The sequence below is a fragment of the Embiotoca jacksoni genome, unplaced genomic scaffold, assembly GCF_022577435.1.
Source record: "Embiotoca jacksoni isolate LCO1_2020_lvr unplaced genomic scaffold, fEmbJac1.0.p SCAF_8, whole genome shotgun sequence".
Lineage (NCBI taxonomy): Eukaryota > Metazoa > Chordata > Actinopteri > Embiotocidae > Embiotoca > Embiotoca jacksoni.
Genome location: NW_027185436.1, coordinates 4047501 through 4058991, shown reverse-complemented (window position 1 = coordinate 4058991; position 11491 = coordinate 4047501). Strand labels below are relative to the sequence as shown.

At 43.2% G+C, this 11491-nt stretch overlaps 2 protein-coding genes across 2 annotated transcripts in view; both read right to left on the bottom strand.

Moving 5' to 3' along the window:
* Positions 1-3243: 3243 nt before the first annotated feature.
* Positions 3244-6013, bottom strand: tal2 (T-cell acute lymphocytic leukemia 2). Its single transcript, XM_069138284.1, has 2 exons — positions 5821-6013; positions 3244-4505 (listed from the first exon to the last, which is right to left on the bottom strand). Exon 2 carries the CDS (start codon positions 4489-4491, stop codon positions 4153-4155), a length of 339 nt encoding a protein of 112 aa, XP_068994385.1. The 5' UTR covers positions 4492-4505; positions 5821-6013; the 3' UTR covers positions 3244-4152.
* Positions 6014-9909: 3896 nt separating this feature from the next.
* The window catches only part of LOC138191584 (protein shortage in chiasmata 1 ortholog), a 16739-nt gene continuing 15157 nt past the window's right edge, over positions 9910-11491 (bottom strand). The window contains exons 27-28 of the mRNA XM_069138479.1: positions 10548-11283; positions 9910-10182 (exon numbers count right to left, since the gene is read on the bottom strand). Coding sequence (XP_068994580.1) covers positions 10097-10182; positions 10548-11283 — 822 coding nt within the window. The 3' untranslated portion in view covers positions 9910-10096. The remainder of the gene's footprint in view (positions 10183-10547; positions 11284-11491) is intronic.

The window sequence follows — 11491 nt, the reverse complement described above, 5'->3', positions numbered from 1 at the left end:
ACACTGAATTGCTCCTGATGGCAAGCGAGCACCTTGTATGGCAGCTCCATTAGCGTGTCATTGGGTGAATGGGAAACAGTGTAAAGCACTTTGAGACTGATAAGGTGATAGAGAGCTATATAAGTGCAGACCATTTACCATAACGTAAGCATTTTTGCTGTGCCTAACTACAGCCCTCAATACCAGCTAGCAGGCCATTTTATGGCCTTGTTGTAGGGATGTATGTACGAGTAGCACAAGGCAGCTGATTTCAGGAACCGGCTGGGGTCAGAGGGAACACTCTCTGTGAATATTGGAGAGGCGGGGGTTGTCGACCGTGCCTTCAGGAATCGGTGTTGTTCTTGGAAAGTGTCACCTCTGAATGTGCGGGCGTCTAAATTGTTCCTCCAGCTACTTTGTCCCCCTCATTAACATTGTAGATTCCTTTTGACGCTGGCTTCAGGAGCGTCTGGAAAAACAATAAGCATTTGAATATTGGATTCAATGCCCTGTTGAGGGAGTCAGTGGCCATTCAGAGTGTGTACTGTTTTCATCCTTAGAACTCCCCTTGTGATGCAGTAAACCTAATGATGGGGAAATCGGGCTGTTGCATATAGAATTGCAGAACCATTTAGTATCTAACATGGTGTTTTGGTCTTGTATTGAATTGTCTCTGGAATTGAACTATCTACAGTCTCCTCTCTACATTCCTGCTGCTTCCTTCCTTCTCCCTCGCTCTGTCTTCCCACCACAGGGTAAGGGTTACAGCGTATTGCTTTTTGAAGTAGATATTTGCATAATCAGATTAGGATGTGTGATTGTCAGTGGGCTCCCCCATCAGAGGGTGCTCCAGAGGAGAGAGGGTGCTGTCCAGCTCAACAATGAGGGACTCCCCTCCTCTCTCACCATCCAACCAGGCCTGCACCTGCATCCCCCCCTCCCCCCCCATCCGCCCACCCCCGGCTGCAGGTCGACCGCAGCGGCAGTCCACGCTTGGCCTCGCAGCCGTGGAGGGGTGAGCGAGGAAGGCAGAGGAGTAGGAGGAGGAGGAGGAGGAGGGGTTTCGAGTGCATGACGGGAGTGGGAGGGCAGGGGTTGAGCTGAGATATTTAAACATGCAGAGTGTGAATTGGCTTTAAGGGGATAAAGAGCTCAGGGCCTATCGGTTGGCACCCAACTCCAGAAATTCTTTTTCATGGGCGCCTCAGCCGGGAGAGCGAGGGGCTGCCTGCACTGATCTGGTCCATTGTGATAACGGATTCAGACAGTGTGCTAGACGCTGATAAGGAAATGTGCTCTCAATAGACGATTACCCACATACTTGGGAGAGAATAGTCAATCAGGCAAATATACTTGGTGGAGGGAATGAGAAGCGTACAGATTTGTTGTTATTTTCAATGCAGGGTTTCATAATCCTGCTGGAAAAGTTAAGGTCAGAGTAATACTCACAATGTGATTGGGCGGTTTGTGTAAATAAGGTGCATCAGCAAAATGCAATTCACAGCATGTCACACGCCTTCCCATCCACTTTCAAATGATGATTGAATAATTGAACATTTTGGAGTCTGTATTTCACCAAAATGTTCAACACACAACGAAGTAAACAGTTTTTTTGTTTTGTTTTGTTTTGTTTTTATGTTGTGTCTCATATTACCAGGAAGTCGAGTTGTAAAATTGAAGTTCATTTTATTTGGTATTTCTTTCACTTCACCATGACATTTTTTAATTCACTGTGAAATTGTACAAGTAAATACCCCCCCAAATTTGCGCGATGGGAGTCCGGCTGCTGCTGTACAGTAGTTGTCATTCCCCCAGCATACATGATTTACTGAGTATTTTTGCAGGATTACAAAGAGTCACCTGTCAGTTCCCACAGGCCTCCACAGTCAGTGTGTCCAGCTGCCCTCTGTGCCGTTTACACACCATTTAGCTGGAGTTTAACAGCCGGGGTGAAAAGCACCCTGAAACCAACTCAATGTTTACTCTTCAGCTCAGTTTGTTGCAGCCTTGTCCCTGAAAACGGGGCACATTTTCTGCAGTCACAATAGGCGATTAGGCATGTCGATGTCTGACCTCGGTTTAAATGGCTGCTGAACACGGAGAGGGCTGCAAACAAAACCGCTCTTATTGGAACAATTAATGTGGTTGTTGATTGACAGAAAATTGATGAGCACCAATTTTGATAATCAGTTAAGAACTTTAAAAAAAAAAGCCAAATATTTTCTGGTTGTTGTTTCTGCAGTGTGAGGATTTGCTGCTTTTCTGTTGTATATCAGTGTAAACTAAATATCTTTATGTGCTGTGTTTCTCTTGGTCAGACTTGGGACTCATTATAATGGGCCCTTTTCACTGTTTTCTGGGATTTTAGAGACTAATTTAAGAAACAATAATAGACTAATTAATGAAGCAAATAATTAGTTGTGACCCTGTTTGCGACTCTAATGTAGTTTTATTATTTTATTATTGTAGTTTTATTTTTTGATAGTTTAATGGTGTTAAGAGAGGTTCATGTTGTCTAATTGTGCAATTACATTTTGGTTGTTGATTGATTTTAGGTTTTAAATGGATGATTCAAAGCTAACAGGAATTAACTTTCTGGGTCTCCACGTATCTCCTGCCTTCATCCCCTGTAGTTCAGACTCGTGCAGCAACAAAATGACTTTTTCCCTCAGAGAAAACTCCAGCTGCACGCCGGTCAACTGGACAGTGTTTGACTCCAGAGTGACCTCTGACCTCAGGGGTTACAAGTTAAGCGGTGGAATAGAGCGCTGCTCTCTCAGGCCTGTGGTCAGTGGAGAGAGAGCAAGAGGTCAGCAGTGCGTCCACGCGGTCATCACAACAAATGTTTCTGGCCTTTTTGAGCACGAACAAAGAGGCAGCAGCTCAGCTTCAACTTCACATCAGTTGAGTCTCCACACAGTGAAACAATTTGATTATAGTCGATAACTCCAGGCTACATACTAGTGAACAGTATGGACTGCGTACTGATTGTCTTAGCATACTTTTTTGGTGTACAAAAAAAAAAAAAAAAAATTTAATTTTAATACTAACAGGAAGTGATACAATATGTATGCTGTCCTGCCTGAGAGATGTCAGACTGTTTTTTTTTTTTTTTTTAAATTTAATAGTTATATTTTGTTTTCTTGAGTGTTCCTGGAGCTGCTTCACCACCGTCCATCCAGCTGCATGCTTAGTGGTTCCTTTTCCTGTATGAATGTATTAAATACTCTGAGTGACCTTTTTCATAAAAAAAAATAATTATAAATCAGAAAAAGTGGTTTATTAACAAATCATTTATTAAATAAATAGTTCAAATAAATAACACTATATATTCACAAACAAACCAAAATAAATTAAAAAAGAGGTATAAGAAGATAAATAGCACACTCTTCACAGTAGACAATCAATTCATTATCTTTGGCTATATGACATGCGTATTTTACAAAAAAATGATGTGGCAACATGTTGAAATGAGAAGATATTTGTGAAGAATATTGAAAGAGGATTGTCAGTTTTGCCAAAATTTCTCGAGCCCGATCCAAATTTGAGAAATCAGTCATCAACAGCTACTGAACGTTGTATAAAACGGGTGAGACAGAAGTGTTTCTAAGAACGGGCTCTTCTGAAGTCACTTAACCTTGAACATTGAAAAGAAAAGGTCAGATTTCTTCTTCTCAGGAATAAAACAGCATGTCGACTGGAGAAGAAAAAAAAAAGAAAGTGCCCTTAGCTATTTTGAGACGATTGCAGTCTGGAGAATTGGCTGAGCCATTATCTATTCAAATGTCTTCCTCAATCTATTGCTCGAAATGAGAAATTCCTTAATCCCCTCCTTTCTCCTCATTGGCAAAACACCCCCTTATTGCAAAACTAAATTAGTTCCAGGTGGGCTGGCAACAGGGAATATTAACATGAAGACATGAAGGGAATATTGTACATCCAGGTTTTACACATCCATGCAGAACACAAATTAATTTTCAACTGCAAATTATATTTCATATTTCAACAGTGATGAGCTCAGCGTGGAGGAGGCGCCCGCTTCTAAGCCACGTTTGGACTCCACGATTATCACTTCTGCAGCGACACAATGCAGAGACAAAAGTCTTGAGGAAGGACCAGGTCAGTTTTTAGACCTCAGAAAAGGGTCCGGCTGTCCACTCAAGAGTTTCTTCTCTACCAGGCCTCCGAGCTGTCGCCGCTGGATCCAGGTGACGGAGCCTCTGTGTCGCTGGTGAGGGCCCAGGGGTGTGGAGGGGAGTGCAGCTGCTCCATGTTTCCTCTGAGGAAGGTGAGCAGAGCGGTGGGCGAGTGGCTGGGCGGCTGCCCGCTCTGGCTCTCCAGCAGCTGCACCAGGAAGTTGATGTAGCGCATGGCCAGACGCAGGATCTCGTTCTTGCTCAGCTTCTTCTCGGGAGGATGGGTGGGGATGAGCTTGCGGAGCTCGGCGAAAGCGGTGTTGACGTTGTGCTGGCGCCAGCGCTCCCTGGTGTTGGTGAACACCTTCCTGGTCATGGTGCTGAGCACAGCTGCAATCAGTCCAATGAGAGAAAACCAATCAGAAACAAATTAGACAAATGTTTTAGTCTTTTTTTTTTTTAAGCAAAAATGTCAAAATCCAGCTTCTTAAATCTGCAGATCTTATTCTTTGTTATACCTGATTGTAAAATTGAATATCTTAAAGTTTTAGTTGAAAACCTGAAGAAATCTGAGGCACTCAAGAGGGTGATTAGTTAAAAAGCCTTTAATCAGTCATGTTCTATTTAATCATAGTAAAAACTCATGCCAACGCGTTTCAGCATCTAAGGCCTTCATCAGGTACAAATAAGCTGCATTGAGGCTGTTCCTTATGTGTTGGTCAGTGGTCACATGACAAGTATGGACCAATGAACTGTCACCCAGTGCATGGGAGCAGGTAAAGACACATGATAGGAAACATAATGTCCGGACTAGAAACCAAATGCAGATATTAATCAAAATCTTAAAATCTCTTAATAGTTTAACATTTAAACATTAAGTAACATTTAAACTGACCCAGAGAGAAAAAAAAAACGATACACAAAAGCACAGTTACAAAAATGGAGACAAATCGAGTTCTCCATTCAAACCAGGGTGTAGCGTGGCTTTTAATGTGTAGATCCAAGATTATTCTCTTTGTAAGAGCCATCTTAAAGTTTTATACTAAAACAAGACAAGTGGATTTTCCACTAAGCTTATTCTTAAATTGCAACGATGGTGCTGCAGAGACTGAAAGAAGAAAGTGGAATCAATGTCAGCAGGAAAACTGGCCACGCTTCTGCATTTGTTTTGTTTTGAGGTTTTTTTTGCACAAAAACTATGATTGAAATTATTCATTAAATCCTACAGGAACATTTACCAGAATTTATTTTGTGGTTTTCTGCTTCTTTCTGCAAAAATATTCTGTTTTCCATGGCTTCATATAAAGAGGTTTTTGGCTTCATACAAGTTAGACTTTAAACCTTCTACAGTTTTTAACATTTATAGGTAGGCCCTAAATTTGAACAAATGCTTTATAATACACACTTCGAAATATTTCTCAACAATTTAACCCCACTCCATTACAAACCCTTTAATGAATGAGTGCGTGCTGCTTATAAATGCTAAGTTGGTGTTTTTCTGGTTGAATCCGGCGGTTCCACAACAGAAATGTGATCTTCCACTTTATGCAAATTTTATTTCCTTTTAAACAACAGCTGCAGGCAAAGAGCGCACACCGTCTCTGTCTATTAACATGCCCTTCTTGATTAATGATTTACTCGAGCAAAGTGGAAACACATGGCCTCGAGGGGAGAGCAGTCCTACGGCAGAAAACAAATGTCTCACCTGTGTGTGTGTAGAAATGTGCAGTAATCTCAGCGGCACAGTCGTCGTCTGCAGGTCATCAGTGTCCGGGGAGTCTGAGGTGAACGTCCACTCAGCTGTGTCTTCTCATGCTCGCTGGGATCCTGATGGGCGAGAGGGAAGGAGAGAGAGAGAGAGAGAGAGAGAGAGGGAGAGAGAGGGAGAGAGGGAGAGAGAGAGAGGAAGGGATGGGGAGCAGAGAGAGCGAGAGAGTCGGGGTGAGAATGCTGCGTGCTCACATCCCACATTTTATAGCAGGGTGAGCCCTATTGTGTGACGTGTGCTGTCGTGGAGCTTCTGTGTTCATTGTGGGCGGTTGGTGTGTTTGTTAACACGCACACACACACACACACACACACACACACACACTGCTTTTCAAATGGATGTGGATTAATGATATTATTCATCACTTTAAATGATTTTCGTTGGTGTCTCCGTGCAACATTTGAAGGGATTCAAGGTCTTTTTTTTTTTTTTTCAGCTTTCATCACTGAACAGCCTTTTAAGTGACTATTTGTGCTGCTTTTATGATTCGTTGCTCATTTAATCCTTGAAGGTTAACACTGAAGGTGACAAATACATCCCTATTGAAGTGAAACTGAGACGTTCATCTGTCTGATCCTTCTCTTACTGCTGTGGACACTTATTCCTTTCTGTTTCTCTGACATTAGGCATGGACGGCCCACCGTCCCCTCCACGAGGAAAAGACCTTGATATCACTGCCCACTCCGCTTTTGAATTCAGCCTGATTGGCCCACAAAAGGTAAAAATACCATATCCAGATTGACAGTCGAACAATATGGGTTTTGTTATAACTATGGTAATCTTGTTGAGCCATTCCAAGGGGCCACACATAAATTACAGAGGAAACACGGAAAGCACAGCATCTGACTCACCTCTCTGCAGGCAGACTCCCCCCTCCCCCTCCCCACCCTACCCCTCTCCCTCTGCCTCCCACTTTCAACCTCCGTTCAGATAAAAAAAACACAAGTCTAGTTTAACCAATTGTCACTGTTCTTTTTACACCCTTCAAGTGTTGTTTCAAAGACGCAGCCTTCCATAAAAGTCTCTGTGTGGAGTAGGAATTTACATAATCCGATTAGGGGCCGGGATTAGCCCCGAGCCTGGAGAACGGGCCCGAAGGGGGCCGTTTTCTGAATCGGCCATTCATGGGCTCTGCAGCACGTCCAAGAGGCTGCACCTGCAGGCCAGGCGCCGCCACTCGCTGCCTCCGTCCAGCCTCCGTCCAGCGTCCACCGCAGGTCTGCAGACACTCTCACTGCACGGTGTTGTGGACGCTCAGCACACCTGCAGGGCCAGGTGACGACTCTCCCCGACCTGCTGTAATTTATCAGGTCGGGGCTGAAAGGAGAATGAATGAGTGAAATATAGTGAATTAAGTGTAACATTTTGTGTTTGTGTGTCTGAGTGATGGGCAGAGACAGAATGAGACGAGTCCTAAAACCAGTCTGACAGCAGGGAGCCTTGTTCTTTTCATTTATATACTGTATATTAAACACACTGATTAAATAGTAGCTGTTTTAAATATAAATGTACTTTGTTGTGTGACATCACATTCAGTACCCGGACAAAATCCCGGACAGCTTCACCTCTTCCCAATTTGTTGTTACATAAGGTTAGGTTAGGTTAGGTAGTTACTTTATTAATCCCCGAGGGGAAATTTTTTCGCTACAGCAGCATACAGAAGCAATAAGATAATAATAGAATAATAGAAAAGCAATAAAATAGCAGTAAAAAATATAAAATATAAAATGCACAGTATATACAGTACAGTATATATCGTCTGAGTAAAACCTTTATAAAAAAAAAAAAAGAAAACCTTTTCCTACCTTTATAGGATTCTCTGCCGAACAGCCAAGATTTTTGTTTTATATTTTAATTTGAGAGTTAATACAGTGGAGCTTCATTAATTTGCTTTTATTTGTCACGTCTCAGCCATGGAAGTGGCTCTGGTCTGACAGTCGGTCCACTAATTTCTTTCAAATATCTCAACTATCTGATGGACTGCAGTGAAACTGTGCACGATCATGCTCCCCAGAGGATGAATCTTCATGACTTCTTCGATCTCCTGGCTTCATGTAACATGAAGAGCAGTTTACTGTGTTCACAAATTCACTAAAATGTGTACAATGTATGATGGACTAGCACAGCATTTGGAGCCCAGAGGATTGATCGTTAGGATTTTGGTGATTCTGACTTTTTCTGCAGCGCCACTTAAGTTCCCATTTATGGTTTTGGGTGAAAAATCTCCACAGCTGTTGCATGTATTGCTACGAGTTCAGATACATTCATGTTTCCCTCAGGATGAATTATAAGTTCCTCAGACTTTTCCTTCAGCGCCATCATCAGATCAAAATTTGACTTCCCAGATAAAACCTCATTCCCATCAGCCTTTGCGTCACATTGTGTTTAGTGCCAGATATAGAATATGTTGGAGCGCTGAGAGTAGAAATATAAACATACCTACTAATCATTAACATGGTAGCATGTTAGTATTTAGCTCTTCTGTGCCTGAGAACAGCTGCTAATAGGGCTGTAGTTTCTCAATGAATCTGCTCTGTAGTATTAGAGCCACACTTACATTGCTTGTAAGTTAATTTGCCAGCAGATCCAGGATTAAAGACATGTACTAATGGACCAGTTATTCAGGAAAAAAGATAAAGGTAGTTTGTATCTGCAGATATATTCACTGTCAAATACTCCAAATAAAATGGCTCTGGATCTAAAACCTGCGTATATGTGTGGACATTTTGTTCCTGCTCACCAGGCCAATCTTTATGGAGAATTTGGATGGTTGGATGTGTTAATGAGGATTCAGTGTGACATTATACGGTGCCTTATTCCTTGTTACTTTCACTCAGTATTTTCCTGTTGTTTTTAAGTAGGAGCCCGAGTCTCTGCCGGGGCCCGGGCTCTTATTTACAGAGGAGACCCCACACAGGTGACGGTTAATGGCAGCTTGTGATTAAAGATAAGAGCAGTGTGACCTTTACAGCTGAAGCCAGTCGGGTCCAAACTAAAGGATGCTTTGGTTTAAACAGCCTGTTAATTCCCACAATATCTCTCCTGTCCCATTCAGTCCAGGGCCAGAGGATAGTCGGGGGCCATTACTGCACCATTAGGCTGCTGTTTACCTCGCCTTCATATGGGGACTCCTTTGACCACCCTGCTGACTGCTTTTGTTCCTGTGCCATAAAAAAACAAAACCATTTCTCCCTTTGTTTGTCCACTGCTTCTTAGAAGACAGAGGCCAGGGAGGCACGGAGACACAGAGAGACGTTCAAAAAAAGAAAAAAAAAACCTGGCGGGTTATTGATGGTGGGTAGCCAGTGCTGGATGTGGCTGTCCAGAGGCAGGAGGGAGGCTCGGAGTCGATGTCCCCGGGGTCGTCTTTGTCTGGGGATCATTCCTGAGGGAGCTGGCTTCACTCTGCTGGCTCGTGAAGATAAGCACTCTCTCCACATGCTGAGAGACCACGATAAGGGGATTGCTCCACTAAATTATATAAAAAAAAAGAGGCCCCACCATTGGAGCTGCTAAAATGAGAGACTTTATCAGCGTAGCAGGGAAAGACCCTCGATCCCACTCCTCCAACCATAAATCACAATTTGTTTTTCTCTACTGAGCACGCTCAGTATGGAGGAAAACCAAGGCAAAATGTGAGCTTATAATTATGTTTAATCTTATTTTGTACCTGCTAACACCACCTTCTTTAATGCTTAGCAGCACTATTTGAACATGTAATTGTTTATAAGGCATTCTAATGTAGGTGTAAGCAGATTTAAGGCCTGTTATTATTATAATTATTCATTATCTGTTTGTATTAACCAGCTTAACAGGAGATGTTACTGGGTGCAGGGCAGTAAAAGAATAAAATAATAACTGGGAGTTCTGATTGAAAAAATTACAAAAGAGTGCAGTTTGTGGTTTGGAAGGTCTTAAATCAGGGAACAATATATTATAAAACATCAGTAAAATAATGAATTGTTAGTATTTTATATTAGATTGAAATAATCTTTTTTTTTTTTTTTTTTTTTTACTGAACAAGAATTTTATTAATGTCCCAACTTTTTTCCCATAACAGCATTTTAAAAGAAAACAACAGGGCTGGATAAAAGTACGGTCAAACTACAAAGTCATTCCATCTGAATAAAAACTTGGAAGCTAAACTTGAATTATAACATTAATAACTTCATTTGAACAAAACTTTAAGGATATATTTGTCTTTCATTCATGTCTAAAATAATTTAAGCCTCGTCTGTCTGTCACATCTGCCGGGCACCCTCTCATAGGTCAACCTCCCCATCTTCACAGGCGTCAACACTGCAAAACAAACAAGGAAACATATCTCAGTCTGTTCAATCTGAAAACAAAAGAAGATTAAAAACAGCGATTCAAACTTTTTAATTTGGAAATCAGCGAAAAAATGTCAAGAAACGTGTTTCCATCTACTGCTGTTGAGTGAATGTTGGTTCAAGGACATAAACAGCTGCTGATGCTAATTCTTTAGTCGGGTGTCGTTAACCAGTACGAGATGACGAGTAGAAGAAGTAAAAACAATGCGGCATTCATGTTTCTTTGAACGTTGAAGTTACACGCTTCATGTAAGTTATGGTTTGTTTGCACTGCTTTTGTTGCATTTTGCTTTTACTTAAAATCAGGTGGATGGAAACACTCGTATCATTCACCTGATCCAACCAGGCCCGCTGCCTCTCCACTCCTCTTCCTCTCCTGTCCCATCCGGCACCGGGAGCCGTAGTTGGCTGAAACTGCCGTCGTCGATCCACTTCTGGAGAGCCAGTCGTTCCCACTCTGACCTGGACCCCACACGATGTGCGTGTTTGGGCTCGGAGGGCTGCGAGGATGCTGCGGGTCGCTGAAGGATATCTGACCGTTGGCCGGCTGCTGCAGGACGGGGCTGTGACTGAATGTGGAGTCCAGTTTCAGAGGGCTGTCGGCGGTGTGCAGGTAGGAGGTGTAGTCTTTCGACGGAGCCCTCCGTGTCCACTCATCGTTCACTCTTCCTACAACTCTCCCCACCGCTCCAGCTCTGCCTCTCCAGCTGGGAAGCTTCCCGTCCTCTCTCCACGGATCGTTGCTGGTCCAGCTCCTCTGCAGGTCGACATCTGGGCTGCCAAAGGAGCAACTCAGGTCGAGTCTGAAATCCGAGTTGACATCCAGCACCTTCGAGTCCAGCTCTTGTTCACAGGAGCTGCCCACCGCACTCGCCGCTCCAAACGGAAAGCTGAAGTTGTGGTCGCTACAGAGCGGCTCTGGCTGGAGGGAGTTTGTGTGCTCACGTTCACCGGTGTGGATCCGGGGGCGGTTTGGTGGGTTGGTTTGTTGGTTTGACTCACTGATGACTGTCGGAGGCTGGTTGGGCTCTGCAGTCACCGAGTACAGGGAGGTGGTGTCACTGAACAGCTGGAACCAGAGAGAGGAGAAGAGAGTCCACTGAAAAGATCCCGTCGGAGTTTATTACTCTGGCAGCACAGAGATATGACGCGTTCTCATTTTGATATGTTAAAGGAGCCTCGGTGTAGTTCAGGTAGTCACGGATACTGTTTTATACATGTTTCATCCATCCTCCACTCGAGCTCTTCTAGAGTTCGGACCGACCAGCTAAAGACTG

Excerpts from the sequence above, each read along its gene's own strand:
- tal2 (XM_069138284.1), bottom strand. The coding sequence starts at position 4,491 with ATGACCAGGAAGGTGTTCACCAACACCAGGGAGCGCTGGCGCCAGCAC.